Genomic DNA, 23221 nt, shown 5'->3' with positions numbered 1-23221 from the left:
GCGAGTCAGATGTAAAGCATAGACACTGAGGAGAAATGAAAGAACATAATAGTGAGTTCAAAAATTATATAGTTCATATTTTATGTACTTAAAAGGTAATTGAGAATTAAAAATTGCATTTCAGATAGGAAAAATGCTTAAAGTAAACAAACATGTAGAGGTAAAATAGTACTATGAACTTGAAGCTATTGCAGTAAGGATTTTGAACAGGTATATTAGACATTAGGCCACCATATAGTACTGTTGAATTAAAACAGGTATGGAAATGTTAGAGAAATTAAAATAGTGTAAGATGTAATGTAACTAGTGAGGAAACACTAGAATAAGATTAGGAAAAATAAGTGAAGCACAATCTAAAGCCAAAGAAATGAATTATAAGAACATTTAACAAATAGAAAATTAAGCATATTTACATATGATAAAAATGATTGAGAATTAGAAAAAATAAGTTGTTAAACAGCAAACAAAAATAGATAAATAAATTAATTAATTAAAAAAAATTGGATAAAAGGAGTCTTTATTTGATGAAGGAAAAAATGGGGAAAAAAATAATTTATTAAGTCATGAGCTAAATTCTATATATATTAATTAAGAGGACGTATGGATGAACTTTGGGGGACTGTAGTCTCGTACCTACCAGACATCTCTGAGTATACTGGCAAATGGAAAGGTGTGTGAAAAAACACAAAGCAAAATGGCTGTGGACACTTTTGACATGAACTTTTTGCCCAGGATTTACTGAGGACTGAAAAAGCTACATTTGTTCAGAGACATTCAAAAGAGACACTAACAAGAGACTGATGAACTGATTAAAAAGAAAAAACTCTCCACCAGAACTTTACATCAGCTGAGTCAAAGAAAGAAGCCAGCCCAAAGAGAGAGGGGGAAACACTGTGCCCTGATATGAAGGAAGTTCAGGACAACATAGAAAAGACTGTTGCACCAATCTGGAGCTAGTTGTCTCAGGTTGCGAGGGGGGATAGCCTGACAGTCCATCTCAAAGTAGCTCCTAGTCCAAATTACGTTCAAGCATTACAGAAGGAAAATTAAGAACAAAAGTTTAGCTACCCATTCTTGTATCAAATCAGACTCCTGTCAATTTTAGAGAAATTATTATCATGCAAATTTGTAAAAAAAAAAAAAAAAAAAAAAAAGTGTTATAAGGTAATTTTAAGGTGAAACTTTAAATGATGAAATTATATATTATGATGAATGGTAAATAATTTGAGTTTAAGTTTCAGTAGGCTTAATAAAAGTTCCTTAAACATAGAAGGATAAATTACAATGCAGGGTGGTGACTAAAGAAAAAGCTTTTGATAAGGCAATACATAATTTGGAGAATAAATAAGAATGGAACTAAGTATTTAAGTTCAAATCAAGTAAAGGAAAATCTTAACATAATTGTATTGTGAATGGCCTAAATCAATATTGGATAGTGAAAACTGGAAAAATTCAAATCTAGAAAAATGATTTATAGTTAAAGGAAAGATTGAAATAACAATTTGAAATAAATTCATAGGACATAAGGTCAGAAAGTAACAGTTCTAAATTGCTATGAGAAAAATTGAAAGAGAACAGTGTTTAAGAAAAAGATAATATTTTACATGAAAACATATGTGAAAAATAATTAGAAAAAAAATTAAGGAATAATAATTAAAACAGAGAGAAATTTACAAAGCATACAGTAAGTTTTAGCCAGCTGATAAAAAAGTGCATCAAAATTGTATAAACAACTAGTTTAATGGGAGTGCCTTAGGAAATAATTATGAGCCAAAAGAAAATAACTCAAAGATAAAAAAGAAATTAATATATATATCAGAAAATAAATTAGTAAAGGAAAGAAGTGTCAAATTCCAACTAAATGATTGTCATTACAGGACTGAGATGCAGATGAAATCAGCCAGCACAGTGAGGGTTCAAATTAAATCAGATGTAGATCTGCCCAGAAAGAAAAAACACTAGATGCAGAAATAGGGATTAAACACTATTGAAAAGTTTGTGTAAAAATAGGAGCATTAATAGAAACATTGACTGTAATATACAATCTGTCCTAGACATTTCTATTTAAATTTAAAGTAGTAATAAATGTATAAATGACTAATAATTTTTGATGGAATCTAAAGGCAATAATTACATATGAAGACAAAACAAGATTATGTTTAGGTTATGATTTAAGAAAATCAATAGGAGAAGATTTTCCAGCTGAAGTTTGTATATTGTATGTGAAGATACAGTAGGTGAGAGTTCAAAGTGGCTATTAACGCCGCGGCTTGTACCGCCGCCGTTTGAAATAGGTGCCGCTCTGTTTTTAGTGTATGACCGCAGTTTGTGAATGAGCCGCCAGGGGGCGCAAAGGGACGGGATGCGAACGGACAGAAATAGCCCATACAGCTACTGTGCTTGTAAATGATATTAAACAATAAGTCAAAGCATTATAATTCCTTCATTAATCATTTAAAATTTGTTAACACGCTTTATTGTAAACTTTTTAAGTGCAAAGAGGATTCGTTTTGGAAAATAGAATTGAAGAAGTAAAAGACAACTAAAATGAAAGCACAAACATTTAGTACAAATAAGTAGTCTTAAGTAAATAAATAAATAAATAAATAAATAAATAAATAAATAAATAAATAAATAAATAAATAAATAAATAAATAAATAAAGCAGCCTAAATATAGAAAGATGTTCAGTGTTTGCTATTTTGATAGGACTAAGACAAGACATTTTCATTTATGTTTTATTTCTGTTTTTATTTCCATTTTCGTTGTTGATTATATTTTACTATCTCATTTATGTCTCAACAATTGTACATAAACGAATAATAAACGAATAATGAAAATAAATGAATAATGAAAATAGGCCTAAATAAATTATTTATTTAAAGACATTGCCGTACAGTACGTGAAACACTGAGAAAAATAAATTGACCTACCTTAAGCAGATCACTAAAAGTATAATAAAAATATTTTTATATATTATATATATTTATATATTATTTTATTTTTAATAATTTAGTTTCAGTTCTGTTCAGTTTTTTTTTTGTTTTTTTTTTCAAAACGTCAATGTTCTCCTTTAAAGTAGCTATAACTGTTGTTTTTGTTTTTTTTTTGTTTTTTTTACTTATGGCTCAGTATGTTTTGTATTTTAACTTCATATTCAGTCACCTTGCATATGTGTGTGAAATATAATGCCGCATAACCGCGGAAAAAGAAGAAAAAGCTGTCAAAGGTTAGAGCTAATTCATCAAAATTAGCTATATTAAAATACAGCATTTATGTTAATACTGGCAGAGTGTGAACAAACTCAAGGCTAAGATATGCGCTTGCCTTTTAATGCATTTGCGGCCTTTTTATAGGCTACAGGCAACTATGTATAATAATGTTTTTTTTTTCTTTTTTTTGTATGGTAAAGGACAATGCACATTATGTTATTGATGTAAACTTAGGCTAAAACTTACCATTGATAAACGTGACCTACCTCAAGCAGATCACTTAAAGTATAAAAAAAAATAAAGTAGGCTATATATATATATATATATATTCTTAATAAACTTCACAGCCACAAATATAAAAAACACAACTTGTATTAAAACTGGGCGAGGATTAGAAAGAATACGATGCTTGTTATATAATTTAAATTTTGATTCCAATTTCTGCAAGCACATTTTTTCACTCGCTACTCTGCCAGAAACTTCGCCGCCGGAGAGCACCTCAATAATGTAAACATTTGTTTAAAGATGGAGCGCAAGATGTGCCGAGTGGCAACATGTGAAGAACGATGGCAAAGCTAAGTGTGATTATTGTAATAAACTAAGTTATAAAGCAGAGTCCCGACCAACAGGACTAAGCATATGCGGTTGGCTCATTCTTCACGAATATAGAATTAAAATAATGGCGCGTTAGGTTCACAAAGCAGCGCATTCTCTCCGCCTCATCGTTTAACCAGCGGGACACGCTGCTGAAGCAGGAGAGACACTCCGTCATTCATAATCTTAGCTGATGTATCGGAGTCGAATGAATATATCAAAGAGGAATTTTCTTTTAACAGTCCCGATATGTTTAATCTTTTTATTTATTTTTTTTTTCGTGTCATTTCTCTTCAGCAAATTATATATATTTTTAAAGCTGCTTGATTCTTTTAAAACCGAAAGCAGAGCCCGTGGTGTTTTTCCATAAGATACTCCTTTATGAATGTTTTAATTTTTTATTAAAGTCTTTAATGTGCATTTTGATAGTTTTATTTTATTTCAAGCAGCATCTAAATGCGAATTTATCCTCAAAACTTGGCATGAGAGCGATGCAAGTCATGTGTGGCATAATTGCCTTTTTTCCCTGCGCGTGCGAGATCAATTTCTGATATTTTTGCAACTAAAATAAAAGCATAAACATTCAGTACAAATAAGTAGTCTTAAATAAATAAATAAATAAATAAATAAATAAATGAATAAAGCTGTCTTTTAACCTAAATATAGAGAGATGTTCAGTGTTTGCTATTTTGACAGGACTAAGACAAGACTTTTTCATTTATGTTTTTATTTCTGTTTTTACTTACATTTTCGTTGTTGTATATAGTTTACTATCTCATTTTATGTCTCAACAATTGTAGATAATAATAAACGAATAATGAAAATTAATGAATAATGAAAATAGGCCTAGATATATTATTTATTTAAAGACATTGCCGACATTGAGCTTAAGTTGAATGCAGCTTCATCAAAAGCAAAAAATAAATAAATAAATAAATTGACCTATTTTAAGCAGATTATAATAAAAATATTTTTTGCCGCAGGACATAAATTAAGTCTAGCAGGTTTATTTTTTAATAATTTAGTTTCAGTTCAGTTTTTTTTTTTTTTCAAAACGTCAATGTTCTCCTTTAAAGTAGCTATAACTGTTGTTTTGTTTTGTTTTTTTACTTAATGGCTCAGTATGTTTTGTATTTGAATTTCAATTTCAGTCACCTTGCATATGCGTGTGAAATATAATGCAAGCATAACCGCTGAAAAAGAAGAAAAAGCTGTCAGTTAGAGCTAATTCATCGAAATAAGCTATATTAAAATACAGCATGCATGTTAATACAGGCAGAATGTGAACAAACTCAAGGTACGGCTAATATGCGCTTGCTTTTTAATGCATTTAAAAAGATTTGCGGCCATTTTATAGGCTACAGGCTATGGTGTATAACAATGTTTTTTTTTTTTTTTTATTTGTATGGTAAAGGACAATGCACATTGATTTGAAACTTTTATTGCATTTTTATGTCCTGTAAATAATAAAAGTTGAATCAGATTAATAAAATCGAATCTGAATACCTGCAAACGGGGCCACGGTTACTTTTTTTTCACTGACTGGCATGACTGGCAAACGCGTCAGAAAAAAAACTGCTGAATCTCTGCAAATATTTGGTTAACTTATAAAACAAATGTATGGTTTAGTGATGTTAGTAATGCATAAAAAAATGCAAAGCAGAATTATTAAAGTTATTATTTCATTGATCTGAACATAACCATTTATAGTATAATTACTAACCCGTCGTCTAAAATATTAAAATAATAGTCTATTATTTTATTCGTGGCTAGAGCTTGATTAAATTGATTAACAAGCCATGTGCTTTTGTTTGTTTGTTCTCGGCACTGGGTATACGCAAAACATTTTCTAAAATGTCAAGCAGTATTGTCTATAGCTTTAATTAATTCAAAATATTAAAAATAACAATAATAAAATTATAAAAATACAAAGATAAATAGAGCAGCATTTTGCTAATTATAATAGTCCTTTATATTTATATACATGTATTTTTGCATATTCGTTATTTCACTTGATGCATTCGTTATTTAATGTTTGAATACTGAAATAAAAAGCCATCGTTTAAAAGGTTATTTCACCATCAAAATGTAGCCTGTTATATGTATCATTAAGGTTTTATATAAAACTGCTGTGCAGTGTAAATGGGACCTTAATACAGTTTAAAGCGAAGTTGTCTGTAAGGATGATGGGCATGGCATGTCTATTGTTGTGGCTCGCGTTGTGAATATTAGAAAATAACTGTCGGGTGAAGGCTTTATGGTCGTGCGGAATTGTCTGCTGCTGTCATGGCTCAGCAGGCAACACCCTATTCAGCTAGGCTATGTTCGGTGTTTTTATGTACAAATTCGTTTTGGCGAATGCTAGAGCGTAATACAGATATTTTAAATAACAAGTAGTTCAGTCCAGAAGTTGCTGTGCATAGAAACATTCATTTTCATAAGGCCCCATATTTAATGCGGTTTGGTTTTAAAACGCATAGGTTTTGCTACGGTTACACCATCCGTCCTCGGGAGTTTTGGATTTTGTGTAACCATGTTTGTGGAAAACACTTGAGGGTGGAGACATACCCCTTCCCCCATCTCATAACCAAAAGCTTGTCTTTCAGGTGTTAATGGGCATCAGTGAGACCGAAATCATGTCGCATTTCCACTGTCGGTCTATAGCTCGCATCGCGTAACGCAAACCCAGCCCCCAGAACGTCCCCCGACTGTTGGAATCGTGCATCCGTTAATAACTCGGTAGAAAATGTATTTTATAACATCCTCATTTAGACACAGTCAAACATTCAGCCCAAATGCACTGGAGAGACCTGAAACGTGTTCCCAAAAATGTTCTGTTTGCACAATTTGATTATTATCATCATATCCAAATACTTTATAAATAATATTCTAAACCTTCTCTGGTGTTTATTGTTTTTAGAAAATATCTAAAATCTTTTAAAAGAAAATATCTTGTAAAATAAAAGTTTGATTTGGCTTTAACGGTTTTATTTATGTAGGCTATATAGGCCTACCTAAACTGTTATAGCTTGATTTTGCTTGTTTTATATTGGTTTATTTATTTAATGCGATTTTATTATATCCGATAATGTAATTCTTTAAATTATATTTCAATGTGGCTGAGGCTTATCAAGATATGACACTTGTTTTGAGTCTACAAAAGGTAATTTGTAAAGTTTTATGTCTTTCTGTTGTATTCATATGGTGTATTATCTGCAAAATAAATAACAAAAAGAAAGAAGCCGCTAGCAGCATCAACAGAGCTGTGAAGAGAGCGCTCTTTTGCTCGGTCTCTCATACACAACCTTTATGTCTGCTGTGTCTTTGTGTAGATTATTATGCGTTATTGAAACATCAAGGGGGACGCAGCAAAATCACTTATACATTAAAATTGTATTATTCTATGCAACAGCCTTACATTTAAAACGGAAACATAAGGGCGATTATAAGCAAAAAGACCTCAGCCTATAAGTCTAGATGTTTTCTTTTCCTTTTTTATTTATTTGTTTATGTGTTTGGCACATGTGTGCGATAGAAAAACTAGTGTAATTACGGCAAGCCATCTTTCCCAGACTCGGGGCAAATTCCGCCTTTCCTTTTACTCCGTCCCGAAGCCCCAGCTGGCCCTCCTGCCATCCACTGCGTAAAACAAATGCTGGATAAGTTGACGGTTCATTCCGCTGTGGCGATCACAGACTAATAAAGGGACTAAACCGAAAAAAAAATAATGAATGATGAATGAATGAATAAATTAATAATAATAAAATAAAAATATGGTAATAATAAACACAAATGCCGCGTAAGCGGTCTTTTTTATTTTTAGAGATGGTACATTTGAATTGCCTTCAAATGATGGATCTGCGACAGAGAAACTAGGGGTTTTGGGGGACATGCATCACTATATCCTTTTTTCCCCAAACTGTGCATAGTTCAGCTGCAAGTTACTGTACGTCTTTTTTTGAAAAAGCACCCCATGTCCGCTAGTGCCGCGCGCCTCTTTCTCTGGGCAAAAATGAGTTGATTTTTAAAATAATAAATATATAGATTAATTAAATTTTCAGCAAAAGAGACATTTATTTCATATTTCACTATGCATTTCATCTGATCTTTATAGCTTAATTAAACACATATTGTCAAAACCCACACATAGGCCTATTGTATGAAAATGAAAAGGGCATTTTTTGTTATTATTAGACTATTATTTGTTATTTGTTGCCTAGGCTATTTTCACATTTGAGGTGCTTTATTGGCATGACAAGTAACTGTACATTCGTTTTGCCAAAGCAGTGCGCGTCTCACAAACAAGACAGTGCAAAAAGGGCAGTAGTGAAAACAAATATGAAAATAACATATAATAAAAAAAGATTAATAAAAATAAAAATAGAATAAAAAAAATAATAATAAAAATAGATTTTTGATAACATTAAACAGGATAAAGGTAATAATAGTAGCCTATTATCAAAAGTAAGTCCACATAAAGAGTTCCAGTATTTGTGTGTTGGAGACAGGAGCGGGTATTGTTGGGTGAACACACAGCAGCACACACACTCCCCCAGTAAGATGGGTTCTGTTCGACAGGGACTCAAAGTTGTTTTGTATGTGTTGGATTATCGGGTAGAATTTCTCCCGGATCTCGGAGTATTTAGTGCACTCAGTTAGGATATGCAGCTCCGTCTCAATCAGCTGCTGAGGGCACAGCCGCTTCTCCACCGGCAGCCATGTTTTTTTTGTGCCGGCCCGTCTTTACGGCTAGCTGATGTCCGCTGCCCGCTTCTAACATGTTAGAAAATACTGCAAATCAAGCTGTCGGTATCTCCCCGCGGTTGAAATTGTTCGTTATTCGGAAAAAAAGAAGAATAAATATCAGCGCGCAGTAGTTGCTTTCTAGATCATTTTAGGCCTATATTCAGCTGTTTTAATCTTGCAATTCTGATAATTAGAGATAATGTCTGTTTTTATCAACTTGTCTGTCATTTATTTCTCATTTGCTACTTATTTTATTAATTTGTTGATGTTATTAGTCTTGTATATGCATATCTAAAATCCTTTGGCATTCAAATTTGCTTTGAACTTGAAAGAGAGAAAGAATCGGATTTTACCTGTCAGAGCACATTGCATATGCTTTTTTTGAAATAACATTTATTTAACAAATATTTTAGCACATCGAAAGTAATTAAATTACCTGTCTTTTGATTAAAACCTTTATGCAAAAAGATCAGAAAAAAAGGCAATATGCGACACATGACATGCATCGCTCTCATGCCACGTTTTGAGGATAAATTCGCTTTTAGGTGCTGCTTTGAATAAAATAAAACTATTAAAAAGCACATTAAAGACTACTCATAAATTAAAACATTCATAAAGGAGTATCTTATGAAAAAACACCAATTACCGGGGTCTGCTTTCAGTTTTAAAAGAATCAAGCAGCTTTAAAAATATAATTTGCTGAAGAGAAATGACAGGGAAAAAAAGATTGAACATATCGGGACTGTTAAAAGAACATTCCTCTTTGAAATATTCTTTCGAGTCCGACACATCAGCTAAGATTATGAACGACGGAGTGTCTCTCCTGCTTCAGTGGCGTGTCCAGCTGGTTATAAACGAGGAGGCGGAGAGAATTCGCTGCTTAGTTTCGGCTCGATATATTTAAATAAAAACTAACAACGAGTTGCTTATAACGCTCAAAAAGTTAAACTCAAATGCACAACCCTTGTTGGTTGCACCTGCGGGATGCACAATGAACCTAACGCGCCATAATTTTAATTCTATATTCGTGAAGAATGAGCCAACCGCATATGCTTAGTCCTGTTGGTCGGGACTCTGCTTTATAACTTATTAGTTTATTACAATAATCACACTTAGCTTTGCCATCGTTCTTCACCACATAGCCACTCAACACATCTTGCGGTCCATCTTTAATGTTTAGATTATTGAAGGTGCTATTGACGTTTTGAGAAAAAAATTAATAGTACTGAAACTAAATTATTAAAAATAAACTTGCGGGACTTCAGTTATGTCCTGCGGCAACATTATTTTTATTACACTTTAAGTGATCTGCTTGAGGTAGGTCACGTTTATCAATGGTAAGTTTTAGCCTAAGTTTACATCAATAACATAATGTGCATTGTCCTTTACCATACAAAAAAAAAAAAAAAAAAAAACATTATTATACACCAGTTGCCTGTAGCCTATAAAAAGGCCGCAAATATTTTTAAATGCATTAAAAGGCAAGCACATAGCTTAGCCTTAGTTTGTTCACACTCTGCCTGTATTAACATAAATGCTGTATTTTAATATAGCTAATTTTGATTAATTAGCTTTAACTGACAGCCTTTTCTTCTTTTTCCGCGGTTATGCGGCATTATATTTCACACGCATATGCAAGGTGACTGAATATGAAATTAAAATACAAAACATACTGAGCCATTAAGTAAAAAAACAAAACAAAACAACAGTTATACTTTAAAGCAGAACATTGACGTTTTGAAACAAAAAACGGAACTGAAACTAAATTATTAAAAATAAACCTGCCAGACTTAATTTATGTCCTATTTTCATTATTCATTTATTTTCATTATTCGTTTATTATTATGTACTATAATTGAAACATAAAATGAGATCGTAATTATAATCAACAACGAAAATGTAAATAAAAACGTAAATTAAAAATATAAATGAACATGTCTAGTCTTAGTTCTATCAAAACAGCAAACACTACATCTCTCTATATTTAGACTAAAAGACTGCTTTATTTATTTATTTATTTATTTATTTAAGACTAATTATTTGTACTGAATTTTTGTGCTTTCATTTTAGTTGTCTTTCATTTCTTCAATTCTATTTTCCAAAACGAATCCTCTTTGCACTTAATAAGTTTACAATAAACCAGGTAAACAAAATTTAAATGTAAGTTGAGGTGATCGCAAGTTCACAACTGTGAGGTGATGTGCTCTTCCGGCAGGATAATCTATATTATTTTGCTGTTTTTTATATGCGCACGTTTAAGATTTGAGATTATAACATTGCCATGATAGTCAAAGAAATCAAAACATTATTTTCACCCCAACGCAATTTAATCGGGCACTGAAGGCTAATAACTTAATTCTTATATTTGCTTTTTGACTTCTCACCATGTATCTTTTCTACAGCATAGTATAGTGTAAGAGCATGTCTATTACCAGAAAAACTAAATTAAAATTATATTTTAATTGAACACATCACATCACATACAGTAAGCTACGCCTACAGAACAGTCTGTTTAGCATTGTGAAAAGGCAAAGCTGAATATCTGTGGTTAAAGTGCCACCCAGCGGTCAAATGCTGCTGGCGCATCAAGTACCGCCGTCGCCGCGGTATGAATGGCGGCACAAGGAACACATTGAAGTAGTAACATCTGTATGTCCTTTTGGATGGTAAATATTTTAAGTGGTTTGATTTCTATTGAGTTTTTTTTAGGTAACTATCAGAGGAGGGTAGAAACTTATTTGTACTCGTGTAGCTTGATGACTAGCATATACTGTATACACCAGAATGCATAAAGGGTTATAATAAGGGAGAAGATCATTGTATGGACACTGTCACAATATGTGGATGATTGAATTATCTACAGCTTCACAGAGCTCTAGTTCAATTAAAAGACTTGACTGGAGACTATTGCTCCAAACAGTGAGATGATGACTGTTTTTAGTGTTGACTGGATAGAGAATAATTCTGTAAACAAGCACAGTTGAGAAACTATGATGAGTAGATGATTAGAGGTAGCATCAGGAGCAGATTATGAAGCAGGGATATTTATTACATCTGTGACAAGAGAAGTATTTCCTAAATTTTGAAATGCCTTCAGAAATAAGTTCATAATGGGTTTGCATTCATAAAGTAATCATGAAGTTAATGAGTGATAAATAAATAAAAACATCTAAAGGAGTATGAAAAATTATGAATAAAACAAAAGAGAGAATAATTGTATTATGCTCAGTTACCAGAAATGGCTGAAAGAGGTGAAGATGATCCATCAAGACCAACCCTCAATGAAATATGTGAAAATAATAAACTTAATGGGATTAATGTGTTAACAAGTGCATTGGTGAGTGATGGCATGGAAACTGACAGAAACAAGCATCTAACACCGCATTGCATGAACTGCTATTGGGTCGACCCTTGAAAGAAACCTTGAAAGAAACCTTGCAAGAAACAGCATGACCCTTGCAAGAAACCACATGAAACTTTGCATAAAACCTGGCATATAATCTCACCTATAACCTTGCACATAACCTCTTGGAATGGTTTGCAAAGATGTCTAATGCAGTAGGGACTTTAATAAAGAAACAATTAATTGCCATGTGCATAGCGATATCTGTGCAGGAAACCAGAAAGGAGCCATGTGAGAGAGCAGAGATATAAGGTCCAATTGGTCCAGCTGATCGAGTCTATCTGTGGATGCTCTGGAGAGCTCAGGAGGAAAGGACCATATCTGGATGAGGGCAAATCCAACAGCTGCCAAAGTGGATGCCATTGATGAGGTACCAATGCCTCAAAGGAGCGAAAGGGAACAACTCCAGCAAGGGAAAGCTGACTGGAAACAGAGGAGCCTGAATATTCCAAAGCTCTAAACTACTAAGTGCCACGTGTGGAAGCAAGAGTTTATCAGAACAAAGAAAAGAGTGATTCTGATAATGTGCCTGAATACCACATACAGAAGTGCCACAAGTCAAGGGATGATGAATGCACAACTGCAGATTTCAGAACTCAGACTCTCAACCACACATCTCCATTAACAACTTTTCAAAGTCTAATGAAGATGCTGATAGCTTGGAATAAGAGAAACAAGGATGAGCAAAGATCAAGATCAACATTTGATGCTTTTTACGTTTGCATATTGATTTTGTTTGCATATTGCTTTCATGGTACCTATATATAATATCACTTCAGTATATTCTACATGAGTGTGAAAACTAGCAGCTAGCACTGAACCAACTGAATACTTATGCTTAAAACATTGTTGTCTTTGATGTGTTAAGAGAAAAAACAGAGTACAGTCTTTTACTTCCTTCAAATCAAAAGTAAAAGGGAAGATGTTTGGCTGGACTTCTGTCAAAGTACAGTGGCATAATCTAGTCAATTGATAACAGCTATGTGGCTAATATCAGTCACAAGATAGAGGTAATTAAGAGAACTGGATTATGAAATTGCACTTTGGGGTTAAAAGACAATAATATTAAGACTAAAGTCTTAAGAGGAGGGATTGAAGAAGATTTTATTCTCTCTGTATGAAGTATTTTCTAAGTGTAAAGCAGTTAATTTTCTCTTCTCAAAATGTATGTAGTGTTTGCAGCAAACATGCCAGCCTGTGTTAAAAATACAGTGATATGTCTGTGTAAGATGAGTATGCCTGCACAGGAGCAACACTAGGAGAAGGCTGAGTGACTGATTGTGTAGAATAACTGAATATGTAAAGCACTGATTATTTATGTTAAATACTTGTATGAAGCTATATGTGTCAGAAGTTAGAATGAGTAACATATTATCAAGTTATTATCCTATCATGACAATGTATGTAAACACTTAGTTCCTTTGCATAAGTTGCATCTATACTTTACTGACATAGACCTGTAACATCTCTGTTGACATGAGCTAGTGGGCTGAGAGCCAAGAATAGCAGGACCCCTTAGACTAAAAACCTATTCAAAAATGGTCAAGAGTTAAAAAGAGACTTAGGGGTGTGTCAAATAATCCTGTATAAAAATTGTAACAAACACACTGAAACTTTAGAAGGTGTCCAGGAGAGACTTCAGAAAGCTCTGGGGTCTGCTCTGCTCTTTCTCGGCTTTATTATGGAGAATAAAGTCTATTTTCTGATATTCAAAACCTCTGGTCTGATAATTTGTAATTAATGAGAAGTCAATATTTACCACAACACATATTGATCTACAATTCAAGTGAAGTAGAATATTACCAATATGAAGTAACACCTGTTCTAAGGTCCTTTTCATTAGCTCCTCCTTCAGTCTGGTCCACACTTCATTTGTCACTTTTGACTTGAATCTGGGATGCAAGGCTGTGCCCTCTCATCCATCTGATATTCAAGACAAAAACACTGAGTCAATCACTGAATAATTCTAATGAAAACAAGAGCAAATTCAGCAGGATTACACTGCACCCCTGGTATCTTTTTGAGAGGTCATTCCAGATAGGGTCCTTGATGGTCTTTGTGAAGGAGGAGTCCTCTTTATTCACTGTGAAGTGGTGCTGGAGCTTATTTAAGATAGGCAGAATCTGACCCAAGTTTTGGCTCCTTTCAGCAGAGACGCAGAGGGTTGAAGTGTAAAGTATCTTTGTAATTTTGACAAACTCTTCTGCTTTTCTAAAATCCTCATCAGAAATTCTCTGCAGTCTGTAAAATATGATCAGATTCATTAGCTGGACTATAGATTCATGAGCAAAATCGTTTACACTGAAAATTGAATAAGCATTTAAAATGAGAACAGAGTTTTTACCTGTCCTTGTCCATTAATTTCTTAAGACGATGGTCCATGGAGGTGGCCTGGAAGGCAGGGAACTGCTCTAGGAATCGCTCCACCATGAGGAATAAGCTATTCCACCTTGTTTTCACATCAAGGATGACAGCATGTTCTGGAAGACCTAAAATGGGAAAGAGAAATTTATGTTTGTGTTGGTTATCAAAGTGGCTGTTTATTTGCAGAAATGTTTTACTGCATGATTTAGCAAAGGATTTTTATTAACTATTTGGCCAAAGAGTTTTGCACTAAGGTTCAACTATTCTGATTTCTACCTACCGAGAAGATGCTGCTTCTCTTTAAGGATAGGTTTAGCCAGGGTGGATCTTTTCAGCCACACCACCATTGCTCTGATCCTTCCTGCCCACTGTGAGACTGAGGTAATTGTGGAAAGCTTCTGAGCAGCAATATTGAGAGTGTGAGCAAAGCAGCCAATTTTTTTAATACTCATCTCTTTTTACTGCTACATCCATGTTTGCTGCATTGTCACAGCAACTACTCTATCCTTTATATTAAATTCATCAAGAATATCTCTTATCTCTTCTGCTAAAATGTCCCCTGTCTGGGATGTGTATACTGCCCTTGTATGTCTTTCATGGAACCCTCTCTGACAAAGTGAAGTGACACTGTCAGGTAGTGGTCCTGTGCAATGCTGATCCAGCCATCAGCAGTCACAGCCACATCTCTCACATCTTGCAACTCTTTCTTGATATTTTCTTTTTCAACTGCAGGTATGAGGGTATTTGAGAGCATGTCTCGGCTGGGGGACTGATATCTGGGGTTTAAAGTGCTTATCATCTCCCTATATTTGACATCATCAAACACAAAAAAGTAACATTAGCACTATTTTATCATTGTTGCTTACTATAAAAAGATTTAAAAATTATCTAGGTTAAGAGACTACCTACAAACATGGCCAACAGCCTTAATGGTAATAATATTACAACATCATTTACAGCTTACTGTTCTTAGCTCCACCATGAAGCCTCCACAGGAGAAAAAGGCAGCAAACTTTTAACAATAAAATTTGTAACGGCCCTGTGGCATTCATCTTTCCTTTCCTTGTTCATTTTTCTGCCAGTGCAATGGATTATCACTTGATGGTATCCTAATTCCAGGGTCAGCAGGAGCAGACTATAACATTAATGTGAAGAAAACTTGAAAGCTAAACTGTTAATGCAGCCAAGGATAAGGACATTTAAATAAGACAAGTTTATTGTGAGGTAAACTTTATCATTTACCGTTAACCTTAAAGCATTTTAGTATCAATTTAGCTAGGTATTTAAAGCCATCGGATCAGTACATAACGCTGCACAGCATACATTAGGTCCAAAAAAAGAATGAATACATTTTCCCCGCACAAACTTAGGCCCCGTTCACACTGTCAGGTCTTGATGCCCAATTCAGATTTTTTTGTCTGTCCGTTTACACGTTCTTTTAATTGTGACCCATATCGAATTCATGCGTTTACACTTGCCATACAACCTATGATGCATGCATAAAGGCGGGTCCTAGCATCTGTGCCACACTAGCCACGATGGAAGAAATTTTCTTTTTAGCTCTACGAAATACGTGGTGTAGTATAAGCAGCAAATGGTTCAGTCCAGATTTACCCCCACGCAGTTTATGTAATGGTACGGCCCTGATGTGTGTGTGTGTGTAAGATGTAGCCTGTGTGCGCACTGGTGTTAAAGGGAATAAAGTTGTTCTATGTGTAGCCCGCAGTGCGTGCATTGATAACGTTAATAGCGTAAAAATTACAACACGAATTTGCCCAACTTGAAAATGATTTTGAGGCGAAGGAGGTGGGGAAGGGCCTGCATCGCAGCTAGCGCTTATTGTTTATATGCTGTATGATGTCCTACACCACTGAGAGGAATTTGTGGTACGAGAGAGATCTCAGGTCTAGTGGGAGCAAATAATGGCGACTGACCACCGTCCTCCATGTTTCCTTTGTTGTTGTTGTTTTTTCCCACGTCGGAATATCCACACACGCTCTCTCTTCCACATTGCACCACATTGTCACAAGTTTAAGCAAAAAAAATCGGAATTGGGTCACATTTAACTGGTAGTGTAATCTGGGCCTTAGCTTTAACGGTACACAAGCAAGAAGTGCTAAAAACTGATTTTGTATGTCTGTTTGCCTTTCGGAGCCCCAACCATCGCGCAGTTATCCTCATCAGTCATGGAAGACGACGCTTGTGGTGGGCACGTTGTTGGAGGCCCTGAGTCAGGAAAATACTAAGAGGATGAAGATAATGACTGCGTCGGAGCAACTTTCTGCTCGTAAATTAATTCTGTGTACTGTCACGGGGACTCTGCAGATATCATAATGTCAAATTTAAGACCTTTTACGACCTTTTTAGGACCATTAAGTATTACATTTAAGACCTATATCGCAATATCAAAAACACACGAGAGAAAATGTAAAAGCATTAAATTAGGGGTAAAACAAAGTTATTTAAATTGAACAGTGGTAAAGTCAGATTAAATGCACCGTTGAACTACAGAAAAAACAAACATCTTATGCAGATTTATACTTTCACCTGGCACCGCATCGCACAACTCACAAAACAGATTAAGGCTTTTATACTTGACACGTTCACCATTGAGATATTTTTTTTTAATGACAGGCGGCGCTCCAAAAAAACAGAAAGTAAAATCAGACGAATAAAAAGATAATCATTATCATTGAAGATGTTTTTGGGGGCCTCTTTTTTTGTTGTTTTAACAAACTTATCCCTCAGGTTTTTCCAAAGTTTTACAAAAACTTTCCTCCTTTCCGATGGCTGTTGCAATTTCTAGCCAATAATTATTGGTCATTCTGGCAAGCAGAAATGTAACCGTGATAGAAAATAGGTAATAATAGGTATAAATTAGGTATTTTAGGTATTATAGCTTACTGTACTATTCACTCTTTAAATAAATGCTACTATCAATCCCATTTTATCACTAAAATAAAGTGAACTAGTGTCTGCTGTAAAGTGTTTTGTAAAGTACTTCAATTACTCTGTTGTGGTAATTCTATAGTTGCTATTGTAACACAACTACAGTATGCTGAAGCTTCTTTGGAGAGCAAAAGCACGAAAGGAGTCTGACTGAGCGAGAGCAGATCATTCGCACGTGAGCAGCCAGTGTTTTGAGAGCTCGCAAGCAGTTTTGTCCATGAACAAAAGGAAACCGGCGCGCGAGCAGAGATTCGCTCTCTCGTATTACAGCACTTCTTACTTATAAAACTGCACTTGCGACGTTTGTCAGTGAAATCATGTTGCGTGCACTCAAAGCGAACTTCCGCAAACACAGCGATGATGTCACATTTGCCGCGCGCACTGGGTTTAATATCAGAAAGCTGATTGGCTATTGAAAGTTGACCTTTTTGTAGTTGTAATGCAAATTACAATTGGACTAGTGAAATAAAGAACTACAACACCCCAAAAACCTAGCAATAACAACAAAAATAAAGACCTGTGCAAAAATATTTAAGACCTAGAACAGCAAATTTAAGACTTTTTAAAGCCATAAATTTCGATTTTTTTATTTTAAGACTTTAACACTTTTTAAGAACCCGCGGGGACCCTGTGTCAGGTGTTTTATCATATTTGACGTGTTGCCAGTCTTGGTCGCGATAACTTTACAGATATTGCATCGTGCGCTGTTGCCGTCAATCTTTGCATAATGTAGCCATACTTTTGATTACTTAAACATCCTTTGCATTAAATGTATGCTATGCTCTAAAGTGTAGTAGTGTACGCATTACAGCCTCACATTTGACAAGCTCTGAGTGAGTGCGCGTGACCGTCGTAAACTACTGATTTTCAAGACAGCCTCGCTGCAGTCAATCACCAGCATTTGACCCGGTCACGTTAAGGATGGCTCAGATTTTCTAGCTCACTGACGTTGACAAGATTATACCCTTGAGTATCGAAATTTGGTACCGAACGCAAAAGAATTTTTCGATACTCGATAGTAGCAAGACGATTCGGTCGATACCCAGCCCTAATTGCAAGGTATTCACACACAAAGTAGGCCTACCTGAAACTTTGAATTAGAAAAAGCTTAATAATACATTGGACAGATCATCAACACACTGATTTCTCCTCTTTGTGCTGCTCAGTTTTGAAAGTGTCCGATTGAGTTTCTTCTTCTGAGGGGAATACTTTAAGTGCTGCCAATAGTTAGTAAAGCCTGGCTTATTGTGGTCAAAGTAGTTGATTATATTAATAAAAGTGAAACTGACAGGAGCAGTATGGATTGTCATTCACTGAACTTGTCATTAACTAAACATGATGTAGCCTAATATAGGCTATTCTGAAACTGTGAATATTTTGCTGTCATTTTAATTATATTAAGACTTTATTCAACAGACCACTTTGTGTTTTGGCGCTGAAGCATATAAGTGGACCTTGTTTTAAACTTTCTCCGTCTCACTCAAAAAAGGAAACATAAGCTGGACCACAACATATATCAATGTCATAATGAATGCTCAAATAATGTAGCCTATAGTTTATAGCAAGCATCATGTTTAGTTAGATTGTGTGTTTGTCATATACAGTCAGCCTATAGGTCTGTTATTTTTACTAAAGAAGATTTACAGATGTTACTACTTCAATGTGTTCCTTGTGCCGCCATTCATACCGCGGCGATGGCGTTACTTGATGCGCCAGCAGCATTTGACCGCTGGGTGGCACTTTAACCACAGATATTCAGCTTTGCCTTTTCACAATGCTAAACAGACTGTTCTGTAGGCGTAGCTTACTGTGTGTGATGTGATGTGTTCAATTAAAATATAATTTTAATTGAGTTTTTCTGGTAATAGACATGCTCTTACACTATACTATGCTGTAGAAAAGATACATGGTGAGAAGTCAAAAAGCAAATATAAGAATTAAGTTATTAGCCTTCAGTGCCCGATTAAATTGCGTTGGGGTGAAAATAATGTTTTGATTTCTTTGACTATCATGGCAATGTTATTATCTCAAATCCTAAACATGCGCATATGAAAAACAGCAAAATAATATAGATTATCCTGCCGGTAGAGCACATCACCTCACAGTTGTGAACATGCGATCACCTCAACTTACATTTAAAATTTGTTTACCTGGTTTATTGTAAACTTTTTAAGTGCAAAGAGGATTCGTTTTGGAAAATACAATTGAAGAAATGAAAGACAACTAAAGTGAAAGCACAAACATTCAGTATAAATAAGTAGTCTTAAATAAATAAATAAATAAATATATATATAAATAAATAAATAAAGCAGTCTTTTAGTCTAAATATAGAGAGATGAAGTTTGCTATTTTGATAGGACTAAGACAAGATATTTTCATTTATGTTTTTAATTTACGTTTTTATTTACATTTTCGTTGTTGATTATATTTTACTATCTCATTTTATGTTTCAGTACATAATAATAAACGAATAATGAAAATAAATAAATAATGAAAATAGGACATAAATTAAGTCTGGCAGGTTTATTTTTAATAATTTAGTTTCAGTTCCGTTTTTTTGTTTCAAAACGTCAATGTTCTGCTTTAAAGTATAACTGTTTTGTTTTGTTTTTTTACTTAATGGCTCAGTAAGTTTTGTATTTTAATTTCATATTCAGTCACCTTGCATATGTGTGTGAAATATAATGCCGCATAACCGCGGAAAAAGAAGAAAAGGCTGTCAGTTAAAGCTAATCAAAATTAGCTATATTAAAATACAGCATTTATGTTAATACAGGCAGAGTGTGAACAAACTCAAGGCTAAGATATGCGCTTGCTTTTTAATGCATTTAAAATATAAATAAATGTTTTTTTTTTTTTCTTTTTTTGTATGGTAAAGGACAATGCACATTATGTTATTGATGTAAACTTAGGCTAAAACTTACCATTGATAAACGTGACCTACCTCAAGCAGATCACTTAAAGTGTAATAAAAATAATGTTGCCGCAGGACATAAACGAAGTCCCGCAAGTTTATTTTTAATAATTTAGTTTCAGTACTATTAATTTTTTTTTCTCAAAACATCAATAGCACCTTCAATAATCTAAACATTAAAGATGGACCGCAAGATGTGTTGAGTGGCTATATGTGGTGAAGAACGATGGCAAAGCTAAGTGTGATTATTGTAATAAACTAATAAGTTATAAAGCAGAGAGTCCCGACCAACAGGACTAAGCATATGCGGTTGGCTCATTCTTCACGAATATAGAATTAAAATAATGGCGCGTTAGGTTCATTGTGCATCCCGCAGGTGAAACCAACAAGGGTTGTGCATTTTAGTTTAACTTTTTTGAGCGTTATAAGCAGCTCGGTGTTAGTTTTTAATTTAATATATATTGAGCCGAAACTAAGCAGCGCATTCTCTCCGCCTCCTCGTTTATAACCAGCGGGACACGCCACTGAAGCAGGAGAGACACTCCGTCGTTCATAATCTTAGCTGATGTGTCGGAGTCGAAAGAATATATCAAAGAGGAATGTTCTTTTAACAGTCCCGATATGTTTAATCTTTTTTCCCCTGTCATTTCTCTTCAGCAAATTATATTTTTAAAGCTGCTTGATTCTTTTAAAACCGAAAGCAGAGCCCGTCAATTGGTGTTTTTTTCATAAGATACTCCTTTATTAATGTTTTATTTTATGAGTGTCTTTAATGTGCTTTTTAATAGTTTTATTTTATTCAAAGCAGCACCTAAAAGCGAATTTATCCTCAAATCGTGGCATGACAGCGATGTCATGTCGCATATATTGCCTTTTTTTCTGATCTTTTTGCATAAAGGTTTTAATCAAAAGACAGGTAATTTAATTACTTTCGATGTGCTAAAATATTTGTTAAATAAATGTTATTTTAAAAAAGGCATATGCAATGTGCTCTGACAGGTAAAATCAGATTCTTTCTCTCTTTTAAGTTCAAAGCAAATTTGAATGCCAAAGGATTTTAGATGCATATTCAAGACTATATGTAGTATATTAACATCAACAAATTAATAAAATAAGTAGCAAATGAGAAATAAATGACAGACAAGTTGGTAAAAACAGACATTATCTCTAAAAGTTATCAGAATTGCAAGATTAAAACAGCTGAATATAGGCCTAAAATAAATCTAGAAAGCTTGCGCACTGATATTTATTCTTTTTTTTTTCCGAATAACGAACAATTTCAACCGCGGGGAGATACCGACAGCTTGATTTGCAGTATTTTCTAACATGTTAGAAGCGGGCAGCGGACATCAGCCAGCCGTAGAGACGGGCCGGCACAAAAAAAACATGGCTGCCGGTGGGGAAGCGGCTGTGCCCTCAGCAGCTGATTGAGACGGAGCTGCATATCCTAACTAAGTGCACTAAATACTCCGAGACAGGCACGTGCACATAGGGCTCAACCTGTGCAGTGCACATGCCCTTTTTAGTGCCCTTCCAAAATGATCAAAAGTGCCCCCGCGACGCGGCACACCCTCGGTCCCGCTCTTCAAAAAATTTATCCTGCACATGCCACGGGCCTGCTCCGAGATCCAGGAGAAATTCTACCCGATAATCCAACACATACAAAACAATTTGAGTCCCTGTCGAACAGAACCCATCTTACTGGGGGAGTGTGTGTGCTGCTGTGTGTTCAACCACCCGCTCCTGTCTCCAACACACAAGCTGGAACTCTTTATGTGGACCTACTTTTAATAATAGGCTACTATTATTACCTTTATACTGTTTTATGTTATCAAAAATCTATTTTTATTTTTATTATTATATTTTTATTTTTTTATTCTATTTTTATTTTTATTAATCATTTTTTTTATTATATGTTATTTTCATATTTGTTTGCACTACTGCCCTTTTTGCACTGTCTTGTTTGTGAGACGCGCACTGCTTTGGCAAAACGAATGTACAGTTACTTGTCATACCAATAAAGCACCTCAAATGTGAAAATGTGAAAATAGCCTAGGCAACAAATAACAAATAGTAGTCTAATAATAACAAAAAAGGCCCTTTTCATTTTCATACAATAGGCCTATGTGTGGGTTTTGACAATATGTGTTTAATTAAGCTATAAAGATTTGCCTATCAGATGAAATGCATAGTAAAATATGAAATAAATGTCTCTTTTGCTGAATATTTAATTAATCTATATATTTAATATTTAAAAAATCAACTCCTTTTTGCCCAGAGAAAGAGGCGCGCGGCACTAGCGGACATGGGGCGCTTTCCCAAAAAAAGACGTAGGCTACAGTAACTTGCGGCTGAACTATGCACAGTTTGGGAAAAAAAAGGATATAGTGATGCATGTTTCCCAAAACCCCTAGTTTCTCTGTCGCAGATCCATCATTTGAATCACGTTATAAGTAAAACGCACATAATGATAAAGCACACCATCATCACGAGGGCAATTAAATAAAGACAACCTAAACATATTTTTAATTGTTTATTTATGTAATGTGAGTTTTTATAACTTTGTTCTTTAAATTATTTCAATATAACTTAGGCTATTCTATCGTGATGACACCATAAAAGGCCTTCAATGCACTGATATAGGTAATAGGGATAAAATAAAAAGCCGATTTCACTATTGACCCTGTTTTTATTCATTGACGGCTTCCCAACGCCGCAATTCTGTTGCGCGAAAAAAAGCTGCTGCAAATAAGCAAATTTATGACAATACACATTTAATAGTTTCATGAAAGTAGTAGCTGGTGTGCTTCATCTGCGTGATTCTGATTTGACATTCTTCCGCTAAACTTGCTCTGTGTTGAGGTGTAAATGGGCTATGCTCTTTGCTATTGAGGCTAACACATCAAGGTGTAAATGAGCTATAGTTCTCTTTGCAACTTTCAATTTTGAGGTGGGGGAAGTGGGAAGAGGCAATTCAAATGTACCATCTCTAAAAATAAAAAGGCCGCTTACGCGGCATTTGTGTTTAAAGATTATTACC

At 34.5% G+C, this 23221-nt stretch overlaps 1 protein-coding gene across 7 annotated transcripts in view; it reads right to left on the bottom strand.

Annotated features, from left to right (window-relative positions):
- Positions 1 to 23221, bottom strand: part of LOC101885930 (uncharacterized) — a 57607-nt gene that overhangs the window by 25853 nt on the left and 8533 nt on the right. For 4 of the 7 annotated variants that reach the window (XM_073926360.1, XM_073926357.1, XM_073926361.1 and 1 more), the window contains 5 exons: positions 15283 to 15453; positions 14599 to 15121; positions 14299 to 14443; positions 13962 to 14195; positions 13774 to 13877 (listed from right to left, as the gene is read on the bottom strand). In XM_073926360.1, the coding sequence (XP_073782461.1) occupies positions 13823 to 13877; positions 13962 to 14195; positions 14299 to 14443; positions 14599 to 14770 (606 nt within the window). In that variant the 5' untranslated portion in view covers positions 14771 to 15121; positions 15283 to 15453 and the 3' untranslated portion in view covers positions 13774 to 13822. Of the gene's footprint in view, positions 1 to 13757; positions 14196 to 14298; positions 14444 to 14598; positions 15122 to 15282; positions 16274 to 23221 lie in introns of those variants that run through there. The other 3 variants (XM_073926356.1, XM_073926359.1, XM_073926363.1) reach the window with 2 other exon arrangements.

This window comes from Danio rerio, chromosome 16 (assembly GCF_049306965.1).
Source record: "Danio rerio strain Tuebingen ecotype United States chromosome 16, GRCz12tu, whole genome shotgun sequence".
Classification (NCBI taxonomy): domain Eukaryota; kingdom Metazoa; phylum Chordata; class Actinopteri; order Cypriniformes; family Danionidae; genus Danio; species Danio rerio.
This window is presented reverse-complemented; position numbering and strand designations above follow the sequence as displayed.